Source organism: Rhinolophus hipposideros, assembly GCF_964194185.1.
Source record: "Rhinolophus hipposideros genome assembly, chromosome: X".
Lineage (NCBI taxonomy): Eukaryota > Metazoa > Chordata > Mammalia > Chiroptera > Rhinolophidae > Rhinolophus > Rhinolophus hipposideros.
The window spans coordinates 121,191,826-121,218,735 of NC_138046.1; the positions used below are offsets into that span (position 1 = coordinate 121,191,826).

At 40.0% G+C, this 26,910-nt stretch overlaps 2 protein-coding genes across 3 annotated transcripts in view; one reads left to right on the top strand and one right to left on the bottom strand.

The window, feature by feature from the left end:
- The window catches only part of ARHGAP6 (Rho GTPase activating protein 6), a 489,998-nt gene that overhangs the window by 332,845 nt on the left and 130,243 nt on the right, over positions 1–26,910 (top strand). The gene's annotated exons all lie outside the window — the stretch shown is intronic.
- AMELX (amelogenin X-linked) lies at positions 8,608–26,122 on the bottom strand (the record flags this gene model as incomplete). The annotated part of the gene is made up of 5 exons (XM_081042248.1): positions 8,608–8,817; positions 21,944–22,369; positions 22,641–22,685; positions 24,083–24,130; positions 26,069–26,122. The coding sequence occupies 5 exons, from the start codon at positions 26,120–26,122 to the stop codon at positions 8,608–8,610; spliced, it is 783 nt and encodes a 260-aa protein (XP_080898374.1).

The window sequence follows — 26,910 nt, forward strand, 5'->3', positions numbered from 1 at the left end:
CATTTAAAATTATATACTGCTGGATGTTAAAATTAAATGACAAGTCTGCCTGCAGAAATGATAGGAAGTCCACTGTGAGTAGATAATTGATTTAGTCATTAAAACCACGCAGCATTCCTGTTTAATAAGAAGGGAATATTTAAGTGTATGTGGCCCTAAGAAATTGTCTCTCTTTGCTTTTTATGTGAGATGTACTGTGACTTGTCATGCTCAGGAAGTGTTTTGAAGTGGATAATGGCTCTTTTCCTGATATTTGGAGGCTCATGGCTTAATCCTCTTTTGAAAGCCTTCATTTGAAGATAAACATAGACATTGGTTTTAGCTTAGTTCTCCTTCCCTAGAGACCCTTCCTACTCTAAAATTCTACAATTCCCTATGACGTGTAGATAAGCAGCAATTAACAAATGGAAAATGAGCCATTTGATTTCTGTCCTACACATAAAACTAAACCTACAGTATCTTGCCTGAAGGTGGGACCTCAGTCATTACTCCAAGCTGTAGGATGCCCTGGGATAAGGCAATGTTCTGTGAGCTGTAATGGTGGACCCTGGTTTGCTTTGATGCCCCTGGTTGATAATAACAGCAAAACCCACCTAACCCAGCGTAAGTAATTAGGAATTTTAGCGGCTCCGGTAAGGTGGGTTTCATCCAGGGTCTTTAGATCTTTTTTTCCTGAAATTGTCTTCACTTTATCTTCCTCTAAGCATCTCTAAGGTGGTATTGGAGAAACGTAGCAGCCTGGGGATAAATCTGACAATGTTTAGGCCAGTGGTTCCCAATGTGGGGTTATCCCCACTCCTCCTTGGGGACATCCGGCAGTGTCTGCAGACATTTTTTGGTAGTCCCAACTGAAGGCCAGAATTGCTGCTAAACATCTCCTAATGCACAGGATAGCCTCCATGACAGAGAATGATTCAACCCAAAATGTCAGTAGTGCTGAGGTTGAGAAATTCTGGCATACAGGAAGGAGAGGTTTCCTTTTCCTGTGTCTCTTGCTTATGTTCAAGGAAACATTTTGAAAAAGCCTCCAGCCACCTTTCCCTCATGTGCCTCTGGCTGTAAGGAAGACTGATGGCCTTACATCTGGGTTCCAGGAACAATCATGGGCAGGAGGGGTGGCATTCCCCAAATCAGCTCACTCAGTCCCAAAATGCATGGGAGTGGCTGCTCTATACACGGTCCACATGAACAATAAATGCACACATGTAATGTTACTATTTTGTTATGAGCAAGAAAGGGTAATTCAGGCATTGTTAAGAATGTGAACCGCTAAAGAATAAACACTCTCCATGGTAATTCAAGTCCTTGCTGTGGGATTTAGAGAAGCTCTTCTGCACCTATATATTTTTTTTCTGGATTATATGCTTTCATACCTTTCTAGAACAGGATATGGCTGGAAGTAACTCACTGACAATCCAAAGATTTTCTCAAGGAAAATTATCCTCAGTGAGAAGAAATGACTAGTTGGAGAGGGTTTTGCAGAAGCAGTCTTTATGCTGAATCACTTCACAATTTTATTATTAATCGAGGTGAGAGATGATGTTAGCTTGGACCAGAGTGGAACAGTGGACATGATGAGAAGAGGTCAGATTGGGGCCTGTTTTAAAGGTAGAACCACTGAGATTTACTAATGGATTGGCTGTAGAGTACGATATGGAGTCAAAGGTGATGGGGGCGGAGGTCAAGGTTTTGGCCTGAATCACTGGAAAGATGAACTTGCCATTGACTTAGATGGGGGAGATCATAGAGGAGCTGGTTTGGAGGAAGTGGAAGAACTCAGAGAATTCAAGACAAAAAGTCCTGTTGGAGATAGAAATTAGGGAATTATCACTGTATAGATGTCATTTAAAGCTATACAATTTGTTGAGCTCACCAATGGAGTGATTGTTGATGAAAAAGAAAGGAGATCTGAGGACAGAACCATGGGGAATTCCAATATGAGGGTACATTCAGGGAGGTGAGGGGGAAACAGCCTAAAAGACTGAGAATAAGTGGCTAGGGGAATAGAAGAACATCCAGGAGAGTGTGGCATCTGAAAAGCCAGATGAAGAAAGTGTTTCAAAGGGAGGCGACAGTGGGCTGTGCCAAGTAGGTGTAACACTTCTGATGAGTATGTGACAGAAGTCTGTGTGCCAGGTACAATCCTAAGCAATGCGTAATTACCAGTTAGCATTCGTATTGATAGCACCCTGCTGGTGGGTTGAGTAAGAGGAAGGCTGAGGATTAATCAGAGGATTGAGCATTGTAAACATTACTGGTAACCATAGGAAGAGCAGTGTTGTTGGATGGTGGGAGCAAAAGCCTGTTCAAAGTGCATTCAAGGAAGACTGGGAGGAAAGAAAATGGAAGGTGGGCATATAAATGCTTTTTTGAAAGATTTTTTTTTTTCTATAGAAAGAAGGACAGAGATGAGATAGTGGCTAAAAAGGGAAGTGTGATCAAGAATTTTTGTTTTGTGTGGTTGAATTGATCACAGAATGTTTTCATGCTGGTGGAACTCATCCAGTTGAGAAGAGAACATGTGATGGTGTGTCAGAGGGTGGCTGGAGTGATGTCTGGAGTAGGAAAAAGGGGACGGAAGCTAGTGCACAGTGAAGCTAGTGCACAAGAAGCTGGAATAACAGGTGGGCTATTTTACATAAAATAAGGGGATAAAGGACGCTCTGGAGAAGGAAAACATCTAAAGCAAAGACAGGGAATCCAAAGAGTATGGGAGCGAGCAGTTCTATTGAGCTGAGGTGCTGGGTTTGCTGGGAAGGAGGGCAAGAGAAGGATTTGGAGGAATGGGCTGGGGTCAGGTCATGGAAAGCCTAGGGTGTCATGTTGAAAGCTCTTGATTGACTGAAGAACAGTGGAATGGATGGAGCATGAAAGGGGCATGTGAAGAAAAGAAGGGCCCAGCTGGCCAAGGAGGAAAGCATGTCCAGCAGTTGTTGGTCACTAATGCCGAATGTCCTGGAGATGCCAAGAAGGGCTGGGGGATACATGGGTGAGATGGAGACAAAGCCATCCCAGAGACGTCCTCAGCAAACCTTCCCTCGGCTTTTTGGACGGGGGCATGGTTTATTATCACATTTATTTACTTGATGTCAAAAAAGCATGCCCAGATGTTTTATCATTGCTTTGTTTTTCCTTTCAACTTAAGCTCTTCTGTTATGTTCTGGAACTCAGGTATCTTTCCTTAAAAGAGATAAAACAGCTGCCTTTCTCTTTTGAGCAATCCAGGAAGCCTCTTCCTGCCCTCAGTTTTAGTTTTCTTAACGTAATCCACGTATAGCCTAAAACCTAGTCAAGTTCTGGGCTAAGGCACTTACCTTGCTACTCTTTCTGTCTCGCTAAATGGTTCATCCTTCTACTCCAAGGTGAAAAATGCCTATCCTTCCTTCCTTCCCACTCATACACACAGGCCAACAAAAGAGAGTTCTCATACATTATTTATTTTACCAAAAAGGTTATTGCTAATCTGCATTCCTGGACACTTAGTGAACATAATATCAGTTAATAGTGTGTATTTTCCTTTATGTGAAACATTATCTTGGAGTTCTCAGAATTAAACCACACATTCAAAGAGTGGACACTGAATATCTGTTGTATATTTTTCTAAAACAATATGCATAAGTGTAGATAGATTTAGCCTTCAAATTTTGTTTACATAAGGAATTCCTGGAAAGTTTCTTAAAATGCAGATTCCTGAGCCCCAGAAGTCCTATTGTGGTCGATTCTGAACTGGCCTCCAGCTAGTCCATTTTGTCCATTATACACATTACAGGGCCCAGGAACCACACGCTTTCCAGGAGCTCACACAAATGTCTACAAGTTGAAAAGGAAATTACTGGCTTCCAAGATAATTATGTAAATGTTTACCTATATATCTGAAAACATAATATGTGCCAATTTCATTGTCAGTGAGTATTTTCAGCAATCTTACAACAGGTGAAAGCAATTTATAATGTGCATTATTCTTTCGTAGCAAGTATTTCTGAAAACACACCATGATTATGTAAAAAGCACAGCCAAACAAGAATTCTGTGAGTTACTCATTGCCAAATTATGCCAAAATCAAAATTATAAAAATTCTTTAGAGAACTAGGTATTAGGCTTCAAAAGTAAGTGCTTAAAATAACAGTGTCCTGGGACTCTACTTTTGGTAAACAGCATCCCCGTGTGACTCTGATTCTGATCCTACAATCACACTTGGAGAGCCTAAGGTCCAGGTGGATGATTCATGTCACCAAAGTAGTTTTGTCTTCACCCAATCATTTATCAAATTTTCTGAACACCTACTATGTGCAAAGCATGATGCTAGACAGTAGAAATACAGTCGTAAATGATATTTATCATTGTGAAGCTTCCAGACCAGTGGGAGAGACAGGCAATAGACAAATGAACAAGCATACGAAAGCAATTACACATTGAGAGAGGTGCTGAGAAGAAGATCAACAGGGTGTTGAGATCAAGCAGCCAGGGAACACTGACTTTGGATTGGGAAGGTCAGGGAAGGCTTTTCTGAGGGAGTGAGATTCAAGGATAAAGAAGGAGGAGCCAGCCATGTGCAAATGCCCAGAAAGAGCAGTTTAGGCTCCGGGAGCAGCATGGGAGGAAACCCGTATGCAGGACCAAGCTTGCCGTGTCCATGCTTTTCAGGGGAACAGGAGGAGAGAGAGGCACGAGAGGGAAGGCACAGGGAAAGTCCTATGCAGGTGGATTTTATTCTAAATGCAGTGGAACCAAATTGACAGTCTCTGCTTGCTTGTTTGTAATTTTTAAAGCTTGGGTATGGTTTGGTATTTTGTGCAGTGGTTGAACACTCAGTTCTGGAGCCCAATGGCTCAGGTATGAATTCTGGCTTTGCCTCTTAGAGACAGTAATTTTGGATGCATTCCAGCCTCTCTTTGCTCAATTCCTCACCTGTAAAATGGAAGTAATAGCAGTACCAACATCATAAGGCTATTTAGCATATTTAATGTTAATGAGTACATGATAAGTACTATATACATCTTAGTAATCAAGACTGGTGTTCTGGTTTCCCCCATGGACAGTTAACTGGGCGAGGGCAAGAGTGGACATGGTTAGGTTGTTTAGAAGACTGTTGAATTTCTTCAGGAGAAACATGATGGAGGCTGGAGGAGGGATGATGAAAGTAGAGTTGGAGAGGAGGGGTCGGATTCCTGATTTATTCTGCAGGCAGAGTTGACAGAACCTGGGAATGGATTAAATGCGGGACATGAGGTGAAAAGAAGAATAAAGAAAAACTACTTGGTTTCTGGCTCAACTAATTGGGTGCATGAAAATCATCATCTTCTTCATCATCAGTCATCATCAACGTTTGTTGAGTAGGTCTGCATGCCAGGCACGGAGATAAAGGCTTTATAAACACCTCTGAAGATGTAGGAGGCTTAGGTACAGAGACATTTGCCAGAAGGGAAAGTCACGAGTTCAGAATTGGATAAGTGAAGTGAGATGACCCTGAGATACCACATGGAAGGGTCAAGAAGGCAGTTGGATAGCTAACTCTATAAAACGCCGAGGTGATTGGTTTGGAGATAATATTCACAAGTCATGAACTTTGCAGTGCAACTCACCACAATATTCTTTGTTATGTAATGATTTAGGCTGTTACAATCATGTTTTATTTCTTTTGGCTTAATCCTTCCTTCCTTCCTTCCTTCCTTCCTTCCTTCCTTCCTTCCTTCCTTCCTTCCTTTCTTTTTCTTTCTTTTTTTTTTTTTTTTTGAGTTCAAGACCTGATTCCTAACAACCTTCATGTCAATTGAATTTTCAGCCAATTCTTCATTAGGGTAAAATAAAATATTGGATTAACATTGCTGACTCTGAAACAGAACTCTACTGAACTCAACTTGCCTAATCTGAAGTTCTGGGATCACTTCGTAAATTATATAACCATCTAACCACTATGCTGTGTACCTGAAACTAATATAATATTGAATGTCAACTGTAATTGAAAAAAATAACAAATAGAAAAATTTTAAAAAGAACTGTAAGATTTAAAAGATATTATACCATCCTTGGAACATTGGGAAAAAAAACTCAAAGAGAGTTTAGTTCAAGTTATGGCCTGAAATCAACAGAATTTTATTAATTCACATGGGTATAGAAAATAATTTATTTACAGTGTTTAAATTGACACTTAAATTGACATTTGAACAGTTTTTCCAATCCCACACAATTAGTGGCATAAGGTCTTGAGAAAGCATGAAACATTTTTTATCAGCCTCATGTTTGACTGAGCTTGCCAAACAGTTTATTTTCCATAGAAATTCACAAACCTGAGCAGTGGCCAAATTTTCAGAGTCGCTGAATGTAAGCCAGTGAATAAAATTGTTAAACCCTTTGATTCCCCCCACTTTTTTCCCTTAAAAAGTCACATAGCGTGTGCCTCTGAGTTTTATTATCTGACATCTATTACCCACAGCACTCAAGCGTGTTTGAGAAAAAGCCTGTATGGACATTCCAACACAGAATGAACGCAGGCAGGCTCTTCTGGAAACATTCATTTGCCGCCTTGCTTATCTTCAGATGGGAAAGCCTACTTCTTCACAGTTCCACCGACGACCTTCAGAGGGCAATGGTACCAACTTTAAAAATGAATAATTTTAAGGGCTTTTAAAAGTTGAACATTTTTAAGACAAGTCTAGGATGGACAAAAATTACATGTTGGTCCAAAATGTGACAAATTCCAGACACTGTACATTGCAGCTAATTGGGACCACTAACAAACCTTTCCATTAAGACTTTAGGCCTGATAGTGGAATACACTGGTTCAAAAAAATCGTGAGCGTGGGGAAGGATGGAACTAGATATCATTAAGAAAGTAATGTTTGTGAGCATTGATCCATTGTGCTCAAGCATAGTTTGGAAAGATGAAGGATGTGGAAGTGAACAAAAAATAGTAATAATGAATATTAATAAATGTGTCAGTAACTGATGCAGTTCTCTTAGCGGATGGTACAATCATATTAGAATGTTGAATTTTTTTAACTCAAATGACCACTGTGGTATTCCCGTCATTGAATTGATTCCTTCATTGGCATCACCTGCTAATTTTATTTTTACTTATAGTAGTGAAAATGCACAACAGCCCCTGGAGGCAATACCCCTATTTTAAAAACACGCAACCCCAAATTCGTCCTTTCCCTTCAAAAAAGGTGAGAGGTAATAATGAACTACTGAATTTCGGCCATGGGAAGACACTGAGCTGTGAGGGCCCGTTGTGCTGAAATCACATGTAATCTGGAGACCGTGGCCACATGGGGCACAAATGTAAGTTTGAAATGGGAACCACAGACGTGCTGGGAAGAGGGTCACCACTCAGGAATGCGGGAGCCATGGAAGAGCGGGTCTCACCCATGAAGCTGGAGCAGAATTCTGATCATCAGTGGCCTAGAAATGAAGCTGAGCAGAAGGGTCCCGGTGAGCCAGGGGCCACCTCCATGGTAGCCCTTTCTCACCATAGCCCCTGCCAAGCCACATAGGTAAATCGACAGCAGTAACGGTGACTTCAGAGGAGCCCAGTGTAGTTGGGGAAAGGTTGTGCAAGGGAATAAGAGCTAGCATGTCATTTTTAATATAACAGCTTCATTGAGATATAATTCACATACCATACAGTTCACATATAAAGTGTATAATTTCACGGTATATTCACAGAGTTTAGAAGTGTTTCATCACCCCAGAAAGAAACCCTGTGCCCCTTATTCATTACTGCCCCCAATCCCCCCAGCCCCTGGCAACCACAAATCTACTTTCTGTGTCTATGGATTTGCCTGTGCTGCCCATGTCATATAAATGGAATCGTACAATAGGTGACCTTTTGTGTCTGGCTTCTTTCACTCAGTATCATGTTTTCCAGGTTCATCCATGTTGTAGTGTGTCTCGGTGCTTCATTCCCTTTCATAGCTGACTAATGCTCCATTGTGTGGATATGCTCCATTTTGTTGACCCGTTCATCGGTTGAATGACGCTGCTGTGAACAGCTTTGTGTACAAGTTTTTGTGTGGACATATATTTTCAGTTCTTTTGGGTTGTATGGGAAATCTAGGTTTAACATTTTGAGAAACTGCCAAACTGTTTTTCCAAAGAATTTGACATTCTCACCAGCGAAGTGTGCGACTTCCAGTTTCTCCACATCCTAGCCAACATTTCATTCTCCCCATCTTGGTGGGTGTGATGTGCTGTCTCACTGTGGTTTTGATTTGCATTTCCCTGATGCCTACTGATGTCGAGCATCTTTTCATCTGCTTATTGGCCGTTTGAGTATTTTCTTCAGACAAATGTCTATTCAGTCTTTGCCCATCTTTAAATCGGGTTATTTGCCTTCTTGTTATTGACTTGTAGGAGTTCTTTATATATTCTGGCTACGAGTCCCTTATCAGATACGTGTGTTGGCATTTCCTTTGCATGATTTGTTCCCTCCAGCATTTACATTGCATCTCTCCATTTACTGTAAACTGGCACATGTGTATGTACCCATTTACCGTGACTTTGTAACTCTCAGATTTTCTGCCTGGTAAATGCGGGTACGGGTCAGCCCTGTGTGCTGAAGGAAGTCTTTTAGAGCTGAGAGCTCCCCAGGGTGTCTGACTCAGAGGCTCACAGTGACCCCAGGGCTTCTGCCTCCCAGGGCCTCTTGCAGCGCATTCCAGCCGGGGAGCCTGCCTGCTCGGCTCCGCTAGCTCTTTGAGCAGTATCCTCATCTCCAGCCTCCTTCTGCGTTCCCACACTGGACAGGGGCTTTGCGTTGGGGGACAATGGGGGGTCAGTTCTGCCTGGAGCTGCTGCTACTGCTGAGGTGTAAGGACCCTGGAGAGGTAAGAAGAGATGGTGTGTGCATTATGTTTTGTGCTTCCTGCTTGGGGCGAGGCAGGACCCAAGCCAGTAGGATATGAAAGACTTCACGGGTTAATAATCCTGAAGCAGCATCCAGGGAAGGTGGACACAAGCAGGGAGGAGTGAGAAGTAATGACTTCGGAGGGATTCACTCCACTTGTTCCAGCACTTGAGTCTCTTTCAACTTCAAAGGTCAGGTGGTTCAAACGACACTTAAGATGTCTCTGCCTGTTGCTTTAGGAGAAGGTTCAGAGCCATCAAGCCAGGTTGACTGGAATGTTACACGTCATTGCCAAGACACTCATTTTTATTGAGCTGAGCGCAAACCTCAGGAAGGTCCTGCCACTTCTGCACCTTTTCCTTTGGCTATTTTCTCAGTATTTTAAAATCGACGCACTTTGACTTGAACGATGCATATTGGCTTATGATGTTACTATTGCAAGGTCTTAGTGGCCATCTAGTGCAGTGTTTTTCTGTGACAGATAAGAAAACTGAGGGTGAGAGTGGATCAGATTATAGCAGGGTCAGCTAGTCCATGACAAACTGAGAGTAAACGTTATTGCTTTTGAGCCTCTCTTTTGGTCTGGATCACTGGGGACCATGTAATGACAGATATCTGGGACAAGGACAAACGTTGCCCTTCCCCTCGATATGATAAAGAGTCAAGATTCTATGACATCTACAAGTAATATGGGCACTGATGTGAGACCACAAAATATGATTTGACTCTTCCCCGTGGCTACTCCATGCAGCAAAGACAGATGGTTCGTTCCAAAAACCAGAAAGCCTCAGTTTTGCTGCTTGCAGCCTCTGGTACAAACCTTATTCTTTTACGATTCTGGATTTTTTATGATTTCATAGAAAGAACCTCAAAAATCTATCTTCTTATGAATTTAGAATATTACCAAAGTATTCACAGACCTTAGATCCTTGCTGGTTTCATATAGCTACAAGGAAAAGTTTCTTTGGATCCTTCCTAAAGGAACAGACAGTATCATATTAAACATTAGTTTATTTGGTGAATTTTTTTTTAACAGCAAGAAGGTGGAATCATAAGCTTTCCTATAGATTTTTCCTAAGGCAATCTATTGCTTTAAACTACGTGACCAGGCCACCTCAGTTCATTTGCATACCTTTTCCTCTCTGTATCATGTGTACATGTTGCTGCAAGTATAAAGTGTATGTGTGTGTATATATATATATAATTTGTTAAAAACCAAGTTGCTTTTGGAGCAAATTTATTGCTCTTAAACCATCATCATTTACTATCTGTTGAATGATTCCATTTGGAAGAAGGGCAAAGATTTAACATTGTGATTCTGATGGCTTATAGTAGTAGCAACTATAAAATAAATCAATCCAGGTTGTAGTGATAGCAGGTTCCTGGATACCTATTACTGGACACCTGGATTCCTTTCGTCATCACGAAGATTTTTTTCTACCTGTGTAAAAATGAGCCACCAAGGCAGTATATCCCCCTTTATTTTCCAACTGTCTTTGGAAATCCTGCTAATAGGAATTGCACATTTCAGCAAGGTTCAATAAGTACTTTAGAAATCTACAATTGTCATTAAAAAGAAGAATTTTTGAAAGTTTGAAGTTGCTCTATTGGGCCTAGTTTAAAATTCAGAAAAAAATCATTGTGGGACCTAGGGTGAGCCCAAGTTCATCAACAACAGGGCAAAAATGGGATTTTGTAAAGCCTCCGAGCCTGAATTTCTTATTGCATGCAGCTGTGCAAATTCACAAACATTCCCTTTCCTAGTCAGGACCTGTGCAAGCAGCCAGTTTGGACAGCTGCCTTGAGAGCTAACATTTCTGGAAGCTACGGTGCAGGAAGCTATTGAGAAATTTGAACCTTTTCACATGAATTTTAATCTGAACATCTAATGCCAGGTAAAGAGAGTATGGCAGCCAATTAGTTCTGATTCAGTCTCATGCTGGGAATATATCAGCAGCCTTCCTCTTCTGGTCATTCTAGTAACTTCAGAATGGCACTTGAAATGGCCTTTCCAAATGTGTTTAATATGCATTCAATGGGCTACTTGGGAAGGAAGATATTGAAGGGCCAAGGTCTGGAGTTTCTAATAAGACATCCTTAGTTCCCACTAGCTTTCTCTGACTGAGTCAATGAAAGAAAGATAGCACCTTGCAGTTCCTATGAGGACTGGACTTGCATTTATTTGTTTTCAATCCATCTTTTGGAACCAAGGAAGGAGCGAGGGCCGGTCATGCTCAGATTCACAGCCAGGACTGGGCTGCATGGCTTTCTCCTGGTTGCCATGGCAGTGCTGCCCTGGTGTGGTGATACTTGCCCATATTTGCAGAGGTTTCCTCCCCATCTCTGGTGTTTTATCACAACTGCAAAGGAGTTATTGGGCTGGGGCCAGTTCTTGAGCTTTTCTTTACAATTAACTCCTTAGCACATCCTTCGGAGATCAAATGGGCAAGAACAAGTAAGTGATGAAAGGAGACAAGCTTCACGAGTCTGATTGAGTTGAATTCAGATTTGCTGTTAGAAATAGACACAGGTTGTTTTAGTTAGGGTCCTAGAGGCAGATGACAAATTAGTTTACCTTTCAAATGGCTCTCATAATAAACAAGACAGGGTGTGTGTGTTTTAAGAAGCGCCTCATTTCTTTTTAAAATTTAAAGTGTAGACAACTCCTCATCTGTAAATTGGGGATAGAGAGAATTTTTCCTTTATAAGGTTGTGAGAATTAAAGAGGTGACATCTGTCATGTGCTTAGAACATGCCTAGAATATAATAAGAGCCCAGTAAATGTTTGATATTATTATTATCATTACTTTGATATCATAGCTCGGTGGATTTTAATGCTAATGATTGTTCCTTGAGCAGATATTAAGCACTCCAATGAGTTCCCAGGTATTTTTCTAAATCCACCTCAGGGAGCTTGCTAGCTAGTGGGGAGATCAAAAAAGAAACAAGTATGTAGTTGCTTGAAATGGAGGCCTGCCCAAAATATCTTGGGAAACATCGAGGCCTGAGCACTCCAGCCCAGGGAGACCAGTAAGAGAAGACCCCTAGACAAGGAGGCATTGAGCTGATGCTCATTTACAGCTGTTCTCCTGATGTGCGGTATATGAGGGTGAAAGGGATGAGGTTAATCTCACTTGGAGGAGTGTCTCGAGTCTGATATTTGGACAAATAGTATGTTTCATGTCCTGGGTTCGTCACATATTATAGGTTACCCAAAGTCTGCGCTCAGAGTGGGTCTCCTGTCCATAGCACACTGCTTTCTATTCTCCAGGGCTGAGGTATTTGGGTAATAATTTTGTAACCGAAACCTTATGATATTCATCAAATAATACTTTTGGAGAATGATGGTTCTGAAAATCGAGAAAATGAAGGCATCTTAAATCCATGGCCACTCTATGGACAAAACTACTTATTTCTCTTTATTCAAATGCAAACAAATCCCAAAATAGGACATTTCCCAGCCAAACTAGATGAGCTCTCATTCAGTAGTTATACTAATGGCTAATGGCCTGGTTATTTTTCCATTCTTATTACTCAGGTAACAAAACCACTTTTAAGTAACCTCCCAAGAAACAACACTGTCACATTTAAGTAACTTCTGAAGACACAAATAGCTGTTTTAGTTTCTGCAGAATGGTTTTGATTTGGAGACATCAGCTGACTTAATCCTGGGGCAGCCGAGTCTTCACCTTGCAAGTTTTCTTTAACCTCCTGGCCACTCCCCAAGCTGTTTAGATTTTGCTGATGCAGTCGGTACAGGAGGTGAAAAGCCAGTTGTATGAGGTCCTATATCAAGTTTACTAACTTTTAAAAGTTAAGCTCTTGGTTTTTCTTTCTCAATTATGTTTTAAAAACACACACAGACTTCTACATTTGTTCAGAGTGTCGTTATTTCTGCATGTTCAATTCTGAACACACAGCCTGATTCACTGTTGGCATCATTTGAAGTTTCTCAACTTTAGCAGTGTTGACATTCGAGTCTGGACCATTCTTTGTTGTGGGGTCCGTCTTGTGCCTTGTAGGATGATTAGCAGCATCCTTGTTCTCTCCCCACTATGTGCCAATAATACCACTCTACCTCCCAGTCCCACCCCCACCTTGTGACTCCAGTCATTGCCAAATGCCCCCTAGGAGGCACAGCTGCCCCAGTTGAGAACCACCACTCTAGAGAAAAAACAGTTTGGTAAAGAAACCCCTAACATGGATGTAGAGGAGCTGTGAGCAATGCCAGAGCAACAAAGGAATGATCAGAGTTGGAAGTCATTATAAGTGGGGACCAGGCCTTACAAAGAAGGTGAAAGAAAGACATCAGGGGGAGAAGGTCTAACACTCTGGCCTCCCATGGCCCTTGTGCAACCCATGCCACCCTCCTTGTAGATTTACTCTCGTATTATCCTTAGGTTGACCTTGGCAATGGCAAAGAACAGCCTCTGGGATGTCAGACAGGTGAAGGCAGGGACCAAGCAAGGTAGCAATCAGTAAGGGAGGTGTTCAGGTGGCTGTATGTCAGAGATACTACATTGATAAATGACAGATGTGTTTGACTCTGAAGCCTTTATCATAGAAAACATCCAGGTTATGTCCAAATTCTGCACCATCCTTGCTTCCAACTACGTAGGGTTCGTTTTGGGGATCTACAGAGCCAGAAGAAGCCTCACTTTTTGAAGATAAGAAACATAGTCAACATGTGTTGAGCTTGGGGCTCGTTGACAGGAAAGGACTCAGAGTTGGATGTTCGTACATTTTATAGATGAGGAAACTGAGGCACAGAAAGGCTAAGAAACTTGTCCAAGTTTCCACAGCAGATAAGCGAAGGTCATGATTGTGAACCCAGACAGTCTGGTTGCAGAGCCTGCCCACCTCACCACCACACTGGGAAGCCATTGTTGTCTTTCTGTGGACACTTATCTGACCCCAGAGCCCCTCACATTCCACAGACAAATTGGAAGCATGGAAAATTCTTTGGTGAGGAAAACAAGATTTGGCTGTTCCAAGGAAGATATTTAACATTGTTAACAATCTTTCTCTTTTTTTAATTAATAAAAGAAAATGCTGGACCCTGGGCTAGTTTTTGTTACCATAGGTCAATGTTATTTGTAAGGGGCTTTATTGAGCTTTTATTTATTTATTTTTGATAGGTGATTCAGGCGTGATTTATCAAGGCAAATGTTTTGGGACCCAACTGACCATTCCTTTCTTCCCTCCTCAGCACTCCCAGTCCAATGTTATTCATCAAGTGTTATTTATCTTCCAGAAGAGTCAGGTGTTTCAGCTGAGGCCAGGATGAATTCTTCCTGGCTGGGAAGGATTTCTGAATAACTAAATGTCAGCCAACGACCCCTGCTGATAAGGCTGTAAACCAAGTGGGGGCAAAGGAATTATAAGCCAAATCACAAAACAAAAAGTAAAAGATCCAATTAACAAGAATTTCACAACAAATAGACAGATGACTATTTTTTTTAAAGCAATATAGAATACAACTAGAAGGCGCTATGTTCTGGAAATGGGGAAATTGATTGAAATCGTTTTTTCTCTTGTGATTCCCATGTTAAGCTGTTCACAGTTAGATGTCTTTGGTGTTCGTTTGTTTGTTTTTAATTATTATTAATACATTTGTTTGCTATTTTACATTCTTTGTAAAGTCCTGGCCTTAAACTTAATATTGGTATTTTCAGCAATTGTTTCCTACTAAGGGGCAAACTTCAGATTTATGGGAAAAGTCAGTGTTTTCATTTTGTTTGGAGTTGGGAGAAGAGGTGGTCAACTGGGCATTGCTTGTAGATAAAATGAGCAACTGCACCTTTTTTTTCTTGATAGAATTTTATATTGGAACAAGTGTAATGTGTCGTGGTGATGATCACTGATATAACCATAGAAGTTTTATTTAAAATTTCAAGTTGCTCAAATGGTATATGTCTCCACATGTGTCCTTTACCTACAGGTACATTCAATGAGCGTGTGTGCACACATATGTGCACATGCATGCACAAACACACACTCATTTGTCCTATGTTGCACCATTGGTTTGAACCACAAAATAGAAAAGAATGTTTTCTGATGTTACAGGCAGTCCACCACCCTTGGACAAAAGTTCAAGTTTTTTTCTTACTTTAATCTTTCTGTCAGATTAGACTTTGGCCTAGGTCAAGGGCAGCCCCAGCCTTCTACCTCCAGTGTGGACGTGGCTGGTAGAGGTCTGAAAAGAAACGGCCATTCCTTTGGAACTGAAATAGTTTCTCTTACAAGCAGAAAAATTAATGTAGTTGAACTTTGGATTTATCTACTTTTAAAGAAAACTAGAGGAAAGACCATTTTGGTGCATGTGGTTCGACCTGAGGAAGAGAAGGGTGCTTGTATAGTTCTCAGAAAATTCCAATACGAGATCCTGCTTCCTGGAATGCTTGGGAAATGGCTTGTCAGAGATAGTTGACATGTTCAGTTTTAACCAGCAGACGCGTTTTTGTTTCATCTTTTGTTGAAAACCTTTGAATTAGTGGGAATTGTTCTTCCACCTCAGAAAGCAGTATATAGCACTGTGTCATACAGCTCTTAGTGGTGATGGAAATGTCCTGTATCTGATTTCTCCAATATGGCAGCCGCTAACCCCTCGAGGCCTGTTAGCACTTAAAATGTGTTTAGTGTGACTGAGTAACTGAATTTTAAATTTTATTTTACTTTAATTCTTTTAAGTTTGAATAGCCACCTGGGAACACCTACTGAAGAGTGTGAGTAGAGGGAAATTCCTAGTTAGTATATGTCTCTAATTTCAGTTATTCTGTTGTATTATGACCCTACATATCTGAATTTTGATGTGGAAAATGTGGAAACTATTACTGTGTCTGACAAAGTAAAGGTTACTTCTAGGTAATCCTTTGAATCGCCATCTTTAGTGCATGCTGCCAAGAGAGGTGGTGATGGAAATACAGCCTGGAAATTAGTTTGTTAGACTGCCTTTTCCTTTGCCCTTTTTAATAAGTAAATTGTGAGCATTGTCTGGTTAATTGGCATTGTTGCTGATTGAGGTCAAGCTCTTTAGATGATCAGACCTGATTTAATTAACCTTAGGAGAGAAAATAAGTACATTACAGGCAGTTGCAGCCCCAAAGTAAAATCAGATAATTGATGAGTTTTAAGTCAGCAATAGTTCAGACATTATTTAAATCAAAAGAGAACCCATTTAATGTGAAAAATCATTACAAGCCCCCAGCTCTTTAAGGGTTTAGGGCTTAGACATTTTGTTTTTCCTTTGACCTGCCTGCTCTTTGAACCCAGTTAACTTCGACAGAATTTCAGCTGGAGCTGCCTTGATGGTCATTTATTTTATTTGTGTTGTTTCTAATTCATCTTCCTTCACTTTATAATATTCATCTCTTCTTTGTTGTTTGATTGTATTGTTCATTCTTTGGTCAAATATTTCTCTGAAAAATGAAGTACTTATGAACTGATTTCTACTTGGAATTGATCTGAAGGGGACTCACAGAGATCCAAAGCTCACATCAAAGGGAACTGAAGGAAAGGAGGAGTGTCTGGATTGAAGCAGAAGACAGGGAGAACAAACTTTTAAAAAATTAAATTTGTTTCTGATTACAGAAGCAATTTGTGTTTACTGTGAAAAAATTGGATCTTCGTACAAACAGCTACATCTGCGCACATTTCCGTATGTGTGTTTCGGTCACTTATATGTCATGCTCATGTGTAATCGTCACGAATGATATACAGTCTTCATCGTAAACTTCAGTTTACCACACTTACTCCACTAATAAATTTTCTTCTAAAGTATACTTTTTTTAAATCACAGTATTTCTTCAGCTAGATATAGGAAAATTTAAGGGAGACTCAGTTTCTCATGAGTATAGATAATGCTGTGATCAATATCTTTGCACATATCTTTTCATGCATTTTGATGACTCTCTGAGGGCAATTCCTAGACATGTATTTGCGCCCCGGAAAAATTGTGCATATTGAAGCCCTCACTAACAAAGAGTGAATGAGAGCAGAGAAGATTTCAAATGTATTAGTGACATGGGAGGTCGGTTCCTGCAGGTGGTTTACTTAACTTCATCTGTGTCTTTAGCTTAATTTCAAAGACATAGCACAGCTCTTTTAGCACAAATCTACTTTTGCTGTTTTTGATTTAAGAATTCTTTAGATAGATGTTTGGGTTTATTAATGCATTTATGATCAGTACTGCTATTTATTTCAGGGGCTTTGAGTCTTGATCATTAGTATCTAGTGATTTTCTTCCATATTTGATTCAAATATATGCCACATTGAGTAGCTGACTAAGCCTGAGTTTTAGTGCATTAGAAACGCTGTTTTATTCGATTTTCATCAGCTATGTTATACTATGTGGTGACATCTACATGTCAGAATTTTGTCAGTTGTGGCTATCTGCCACAGTTGGAGTGTCAGGAAATAAAATAGTCTCAAAGTGACTGTGGAACTTCCAGAATAACAACCTCAATGCTAAAATACTTAATTTTGTTGGAGAGAATATGTATACAAAATAAGCTACATATTAGAAGACATTAATGTACATTAACAAAGGAAGGAAAGGAAAGGAAAGGAAAAAAGAAAGGAAGGAAGAAGGAAAGAAAGAAAGGAGAAGGGAGAAAGAAAGAGAGAAAGAGAGAGAGAGAGAGAGAGAGAGAGAGAGAGAGAGAGAGAGAGAGAGAGAGAGAGAGAGAAAGAAAGAAAGAAAGAAAGAAAGAAAGAAAGAAAGAAAGAAAGAAAGAAAGAAAGAAAGAAAGAAAGAAAGAAAGAAAGAAAGAAGTGACCACTAAGAGCAGAAAGGAGCAATTAGAACAAGAAAGCAGTGAGGGGCAATTTAAAACTAGCATACGGGCCTTGTTACCTCTGAGTTCCCAAGGCCACACACCGCACTGGAGGGTGTTCATAAGTCTCATTCTGGACCAGCAAGAAGATGCTATGTTCTGGTTAATATACAATGTTTAATGCGGTAGAACAATGTCGATTATAGAAGACCACCATGAGAATGATAATATTAAAACACATGTTTGGACATTTAATACACAAGTTTTAGTTTCTTGTTAAAATTATCTTGTGCAGTACATCTCATTCCATAGTGAGTAATAGTCTTCAGAGTCCAAAGCCTGACTTTTCCCCTTGTAATTCAAAATGTGATTTGAATATGTGTGTGTGTGTGTGTGTTTATGTATTATTTGAATTATAATATTAGGTTGGTGCAAAAGTAATTGCGGTTTAAAAGGTTAAAAATAATTGCAAAAACTGCAATTACCTTTGCACCAACCTAATAAAAGAGAATTATTTTATCAATGACTTTCCCAAATAGAGAATCCTCTTCTATCAGAAAAATTGAAAGCAACTCCAGTCTGACTCCAAAGTTTGTTCTTTCCAATATCACACACAGTCTCCAAGTAACATCATCGCCTACGTGTTTAAAATGTTTCTCAGTAGGAACAAATGTAATGGCAATATTTTCATGAGCTGTGGGAGGCAAAGTGCATGGGGGGGCATATACTTTTTAGAATACACCAGGATATATATTTCTATCTCCATTTATCAGATATTTTCCTAGGAAAGTCAATTAACAAAATAATTCTCCTTAGTTCTGGCCATATAAGCTTTACATCATTGGAAGAGACAGTTTGCTGTCATGACATAAATGATGGGGTTCTAATGTTGATGTCATGACCCACTAATCAATTATGACCGACAATTGAAAAATACTAGCATAGAAATAGTGTGTGGCATCCATCTAGAGGTAGGTGGTACCAGAATTGGTTAATTCAGGGGCACCTTGATGCCACCAAGAACCTAAGGGCTTTCCATCTTTCACTTATCCCTTCTGGTTACATGATGGCAGACACAACTCCAGGCATCACATCCTCAAACAAATAGATCCAAAGACAGAACAACACTTTTTCGTAGCGCGCACACGTGTGTTATATAAAATGAAAGGGTAATTTTTTTCCCCCAGAAGCTCCTCCTCTCCTAGCAGACTTCCCTTTGGGCTTCATTCATCATTCAGGTTCCACCACAACCCATCCCTATACCAATCACTGGCAAGGGGAGTAGATGCCATATTTGGTGTGGATATGATATGTTATGGTAATTGAGGCCATGATTGTCATGGAGGAGGGAACATTCATTCCCTGGAATAGAGGAGGGGACTCATCTCTCCTGAGATTGCGGGAGGCCAGAGGCTGAGATTGATTCCACCTCTGCCAACAAGCAATGAGTAGTGAGGAGAGCTATTGGCCCGCTAGCTAATGATATCTGCTATATTTGCCAGAGCATTTTGTCTGTACTTCTGTCATAGTATTACCACTGTTAGGCCTTCTCTTATTATCTGTCAGCTTATTTTATTCCTTTGATAGATTCTAGATTCCATAAGGATGGGGACTTAACATTTTTACCAGGACATGGAATAGTGCCTTGCCCTAGAAGATGGTTAATACATATTTATTAAGTCAATTAGAATTGGCCCATGCCGATTGATTACTTTTTTATTGAATCTAAATTCTTTAAAATCAAGTTATTTATTTGAATATTGACACCCTCCCAGTAAAGTTATGTTTATTCACTTGAGAAAATGATTAAGGGGCCTTAATCATAAAAGTATGGGAATAAAGTTACTGTGGGTGCTGTATAATAAAAACCCTAAAAAGGCTGTTTACAGTTCTGTGTGGGTGTAGGAGGAAAAAAGGATTCAAATATAAATATGAGTGGGAAAGAAAACTTGTATTGAGTCCATTTATACATCTGTTAACATTTTGAAGACTATGCAGTAGAATTTATCATCTTAAAGATTATGAAGCGGAAGAAATGACATATATAAAATCACTGTGATTTTCTATTTGAAGCTCCATTTAATCAAAGTTTTCTTAGGAAAACTGATTACCTCAACAATTTAAAATTTAGTACATTATTATACATATCACATCATTTCATTTAAATAATCTTTCTCAGTAGAATAAGATCAAAAGACCAGATTTTGTTCATTAATGTGGTGTGAAATGTAAAGCCAGTGTTCCAAGTCTTAATTTGTTTTGTAATATAAACATTTTTCAGAGCTTATCTTTTTCAATGTAAAGAATTCTTCATATAAACTTCCCTTCATTTGGTTCAGGTTCAGTGACTGTACATGTTTATAATTTTTCACTTTATCAATTATTATAACTAATTACAAACTTCCATTTTTTAAAAGATTTGAGAAAGTATATTTAAAGTTTTCTCTAAGAAGAAATATAGTACTCATTCGCCTGAAGAATGGTTAACTTGTACGTATAAATGAGCAGTTCCTACCTTATTCAAGAATAGCTATTTGTAATATGTTCGCTCAAGTGATGTGAAATTTTAAATTCAATTCAACACAAAGACGTGAATGATTTTAAAAACATTTTATTGTTTGCTAATGTACTTGTTTTTAGTTACAGAATTTACTAAGTAAAGTGATGGTAGGCACAAATCATTGCGTCATTCTAAAAGCAACTGAAATATCTATTTCAGTTTTCTTCTCATTTTCTGATCTTTTAATCCTGAAAAAGATAGCAAAAGGAACAATTAAAATAATTTACAAATATTCTTAGTGTGTGCCATTTATAATAACACATATGACTTCAGTTTTTCCAAAACAATGTACAACCATTTAAGTTTTACTCTACAATTTTTAAAGTTTCTTTGTTATCTCATTGTCATTAGAGATGAGATATCCAGGATTGAGACCCCCACCATCAGGACACTTAAAACTATTATTTTATAATGAAATAACAATTGCTACATTTATTGAGTACTTCCTGCCTGCCAGGCTCTGAGCTTATCATTTTATTTTATTTTCCTAAAACAACTCTAAGACACTATCAGTATTTATAATCTAATTTTACACTGGAGTTTTGAAAAGTTCAAACTACCTATTCAGAGTCAACTTTTCATAAATAGTGGCAAGTTGTGAACACATTATGAAGTTTATGGCCTTAAGTATTAATAAAGAGATAAATAAATGTATTTTCTATTCAAAGAGGGATCGTGTACCTTCTCTAGAATAATCAACTATAGGTACCAGATTATTTGAGATACAATCAGTTTTCCAAAATTCTGCCCCATATTCCCCATAACTGTAAAGCCATATGTGGCATGTATTGTAATTTTTTATTGGGAAACTATGGTATTCGTGCTTGGACAGAGGCTGGAAAATTATCTGACTTAGTCATTTTCTCTCATTTTAAAGAAGGGAAAACACCCATAGATTTGCAGTAACTTGTACTATACCGTCTCCTGTTGGGGAGCAAAGCTGGAACTAGACCCCAGGTATCCTGGCTCCCCACCCTAGTCTTTTCCACCTCACCCCCAACTGCTTCTCAATAGAAAATCCTCACTAGTGCTTATAACTTGAAATTGCATTTGGATACATACATACAGTAGAATTACCAAATCTCATATACACCGAAGTAAGGGTTTATGGATATGGGTAAGGGTCATTTGTTTTATTGGCTGTTTCCCACTCATTTGGAAGAGGCTTCTGTAACGGAAAAAGATTTTGTGCTTAATTGTGAACACTTCTTACCAAAAGCTTAATCTGTAGAATCCCAACACTGAAAGGGAAATCTGTCTAGTGAAGCTTCCTCCAAGTTAGATTCAAAAATCACTGTAGAGAGGTAATCTTCCCTTAGGTCTTTACCAAGATTTCTCACCGACCTTTTGTAGCCTGTTCAAATATTTGCATACTTCCACTCTCAAAAACTATTCTTTTTAAAATCTTCAGTGCAATTCTAGCCTATTCTTGCTAGTCAGACACTTGAAAGGTAAGGAGAACATATATTTCTTTATACCGCTGTCCTTAAAATGAATGGGTTTTAGTTACATATATTCTGGTAGGAATTAAAACTAATTGTAGAATTGAAACCCACCAGAAAAGCTATGGTCTTAATTACTAAGCCATGTAGAGAAGCTCGTTTACAATATAAAGTTACAGCACATGCTTGGACTAATAGAGTCAGTGACCTGTTGTAGCTCGGCAAACTGCGGACCCCAGATTGGTTGAGAACTTAGAACTCGTAGGGCCAATTTTGCTTTACCATGTTCATAGATGGTGCAGTGCCTTTAAGATGTACTCACCACTTCCTCCCGCTTGGTCTTGTCTGTTGCTGGCCAAGCTTCCAGAGGCAGGTCAGGAAGCATGGGGGGCAGGGGCTGCATGGGGAACATCGGAGGCAGAGGTGGTTGTGGCGGCAGGGGCTGGATGGGGTGCACGGGTGGCTGGGGCTGGATGGGCTGGTGAGGCTGAGGCTGGACGGGCTGGGGCTGGAAGGGCTGCTGGGCGGGCGGAAGGAGGTTTGTCTGGTGGTGTTGGGTTGGAGTCATGGAGTGTTGGCCAGGAACTGGCATCATTGGTTGCTGGGGGACCACGGGCTGCTGAGCTGGCACCATGGGGATGTGGTGATGAGGCTGTAGGGCGTGATTCGGGGGGTTCTGCTGGGACAGCACGGGAATGATTTGGTGGTGCAGCCATCCACCCATGGGTTCGTAACCATAGGAAGGGTACTGGTGAGAAACAGAGAGTCAGGTTTACCATCGGCTCCATTGACTTCCATCTGGAGAAGTAGCAATGTTTTCTTTGTCGTTATGACAATCTGAATATTTATTCATTTTTGTCCTATGTAAGAATTTCTAACTGTGTACACAGATAGGACCTTTTACAAACTCAATTTCCCATTAGTGTCTGTATGTGGCATAGATATGTTATCTCACTTAAAAGGGAATTGAAATGCATGCTTAGTATTTTAAGGGAATAAAGAACAAAAGAGCTACATACCGGCTGCCTTATCATGCTCTGGTACCACTTCAGAGGGGTAAGGACCTTAAGAGAAAGAAACATTAGAATACATTTGTTTGAATTTAGGTAGATGAACTAGAGATTCAATAATGCAGTCCTGTCAATATTAATAGCCTGAAAATATGAGTTGTATGGAAGAAAGAATAAGGAAAATTCTTGTCTGGTGATTTCTATGTGTTAGGCACTACATTCCATCCATCACACATATTTTTCATGTTTTCTCACATACTCTGAGGCAAATATTGTCACGCTCACTTTTACAGAGAAGGTCATGGGGAGTCAAAGAGGTTCATGAGCTTGGCTGGGGTATAAAAGTAGTAATTCTGTTTAATCCCACAACTCCTGCTCCTCTTTGCAAGAGCAACACAAAACAGAAAGATTAATGTGACATAACAGTCATATTCTGTTTTGATTTGATGTCACAATGAAAAATAAAGGAGGCAGCAACACTGTCTGTCCCTCATCCTAGAAAGACAGGTTTTCTGGTCAAATATGTCAGCCTTTTAAGGTTTAATGGATAATCTTGCCTCAAATTCTTATTAACATTTTTCCTCAGCTTGTATAAGTAAACAGATTCACAGATTGTCGCCTGCACCCATGAAAGATGTAAGAGTTTTGTTCCCTTCTAAACAGTCTACCCTTGGGCAACCAGGTACAGGGACTCGGTCATATATAGTAGGACAGCATTTGATATCAGTACAACAAACAATTGTTAACCTTGTTCAAGTTACACTTGACAAAATACCTTTCATATAGCTTGACTATTTGTCTCCCCAAACTGTTTTGAAGCATGGGTATTATGATTATTCCCCTTCCCCAGATAAGGAAACCAAAGTTCCAGAGACAAAATGGTTTGCCCAAGGTGACATAGTTAGTGTAGGGTTGAGGAGCGCTTCAAACTTGATTTCCAGAAATGTCATGCTTTCCATTGCTCTGCAGAATGTCTCGTAGGCCACATGATCACTAATCTTTCAGTGAATACAAATGAGGGAGACACACAGAGTATGAACATCTTAGAATCAGGGGTTTTCTAGCTGGAAAGGATCTTAAATCACATCTCACCCGAGTCCCCACATTTTACAGGCTAGAATAGAATACACCTGTTCAGCCAAGGTTCACTTTCTGTCCTATCATGCAGCACCTCCTCCCAGCTCCCCAACCCCACCCCGAGTGGTAGTTCATGATGGATAACTTTATAGCCATGTAAGGAGGAGAGACTGAGTCAGAGAGGCCAGGTAGGTGTGTGCTGGGGCAATGCAGGCTTGTAGAGACCCATCAAGACTTAAACCAGGAACCCAGTAGTGGGAACTCAAAAATTGGGACTGCGAAACATCTCCAGTGAAGAATCAACACTATTCTTTACCGAGCTCAGGGCATTGTTAAGTCAAACAATGATCAAAATGAGTAAAGAGAAAAATTACCTCATAGCTGAAGTTGATATAACCAGGGTGCCCAGGATGAGGTGGTAGCTTTTATAGGGAGGGGGAAAGGAGAAGAAAAAGAAAGGAGAGAGAGAGAAGAGGGAGAGGGAGAGAGGAAAAGATTAAGTCAATATGCAATTGTTCACATTAAGAGAGACTGAAGCTACTTTTAAAAAATCTATATACTGCAGAATATATTTGAGGTCTACTTTATTTTGAACATGTACGCTGTGTAGGAGAGGCGCCCTCTTATTTTAAAGAGGTCCAGAACAACTGAAATATTTTCCCCGGGGGTTGTAGTCTTATGGTGGGAGACCTGGAAGCAGGAACCAGCACACATTTATCCTCCAGTGATCTTCGGACACCCCTCCATCCATGTTTTCAATTAATCCTATTCTACCCCATCCACCATTTTACTTCTTAAGGAAACTCACTCCATGTCGGGAAGAGAGAGATGTTTCTCTTTCACAATTACGAAATGCCAACAAGAAGAGAATTGTCTCACAAATCTTCCCTTATGGATCAGAAGGTGGAGAAGTGCTTAAGTAGCAAAGAGATGCCTCGTAATTGGTGTGCAAAGTAAATACCACATCATCAACAACAAAAGAAACAACTGTGTGTGAATTATTGCTGAATATGAGAACCAGATGGATGCAATGAAGTGGAAACATTATATATCCTGTGGAAAATGAAAGAGTTGATTTATGAAGTTTAGGCCAGTTCTTTGTATTATTCTGTCAATGTTTTATGGCAGAAACATTTAAAAGTTCAAAAAAAAACACATTCTGAATAATGGTCTAAACCAAGACTGTCTGCCCTATCAAAAGTGGAGGCCTAGTGACTGATGCCTGCCTGGTGGAGTGCCGGTTGGCCCTGGAGTGGAGGAGAGTGAATCATTCCAAACATCTCCCTCAGACATCGAGCTCTTTAAGGCTCTCTTCTTTTCAAATGCTCACATTTCCTAAGAAGGTTAATTCTCTCTCATCTGAGTGTGACTGATTTTAATCAAGTAACTGTCTTTTCTATACATTCCGGACATAAGCCCTCAGAGAGCAGGGGTTGAATTGAGGAGTGGGAAAAGGGCTGAATTTGTAATGCGGTGGCTCCACAGGGGACTAGTAATGAATGACCCCAGTGCAGAATTTCAGGAAAGCAGAGCACAGACTCTTGGTCTCGTGGGTGAGAGAGGAAGAGAGGAGGCAGATATGCAAGCTTTGCTGGCTTCTGGTTGTATCAACTGCTCTTTATGCCACTGAAAAGCAAATGGATCCTGCTTTGCCTGCATGCGATCTGAGCTCTCTGACCTTGTGTACCTGCATCCAGAGAGCATGGGTCAGATTTCCTGGTCCTTGGTACATTTGAATATAAATGCATCCATATGTAGTGGTGATAGGTAGGATTTCAGACAACCACAGGAAAGTCATGTGCTTAGCAGGTACACCCAAAGGGATGAGGCCTCTGAGAACAGGAAAATGGTTCAAGAAGGGGATTCCTAACACAAAAATCCTATTCTCTGAAGGATAACAGCAATGGACTTTGGAGAGCAGGAAGAGATTTGGATGCTTGTGAGATATTGGGTTTTAGAGAAAACTTGGATTTTTGTAGTGTTTGCCTAAGGCTGATTAAGCACTTTCTCTGGAGGCTGTCCAAGGGTCCCATCCAAAAGTTTCCTCCATGTAGAGATGGGCAGTGATATTTACAAGCTAATTGTTTCAACAGAATCTCCTGGGGTACTTGTTAGAATGCAGAGTCCTGGGCCCCATCCCATCTGTTCCTACTCAGAATCTTTGGCAGAGTCATCCAAGAATCTTTTTTTGTTTTTAATAGCAAGCTCTTCAAAGTGTTTTTAAACATAAAAATATTTGAGGACATCTGATCTTAAACTATTTTTAACCCTAGAGTTTACCAACTGTGGGGCAGATTTTTATTCCCAAGCTTGTGAAATGGGACATTGACTTATACAGGAGGTATAAGTATATTACTCACGGGCATGGCGAAGGCTGCTCCCAGGAGGCAGGCAAACAAAATCCAGGTCCCCATTTCTTGATGGCCCTGAAATAGATCAACACACACTTTTCTTGTTTCTTCTCAAAATTGGGCATAATTAATGTTCCACAAAACCCACATAACCCATATTAGTCTGTTGCTAATAGGAAGGATCAGGGCATTCTTTGCGAGGTTACTTCACTCATATGTGATTTCCAGTTCTCAGCCCATTTCATTGTTTCTGGGGTCACAATAGTGACATAGACGCTTTATGTTTAGATTGAGAGCTAAACAAATTGTAAGGACATGGATCCTCTCTGATCGTGTGATCTGGCATGCCATTTTCCTACAACTGTACAGCTTCTAGAGTCGCAGAAGTTGAATGTAGCTTATAATTAATGATTCAAAGAATAGAGTTGACTCTAAAAGATGGGGAGGTCATCAAGGTGCAAAGTATTTGATATCTTTAGGACCAAGAGGCATAGTTGTTTTTTTTTTTTTCTGTACAATCCACCTGAGCATTGCTACTGTTAAAAATAAAGACTAATCATCTGAGGAAAGACATTAAGTAATTTGTCCGAAGAGGGTAAGGAAGGAGTGGAGTTTCATTTCAGGTGTTTCCACCAGTAGGACTTCAGACAAGACCTTCAGGTAACATCTCTGAGCTCCAGATATGGAGCAGAGGATGTGGCTGAATGGAAGGGAGAGAATGGCGCTAAGATTCCGTGATTATTCCATGAATTTTGAATGACATCTCCTTAAAAGAGTCCCTACTTAGTCTATGGCATCTTTCTTTTGTTTGATGCTGCACTGTAATTGTCCCACAAATCAGACCCTTGGGA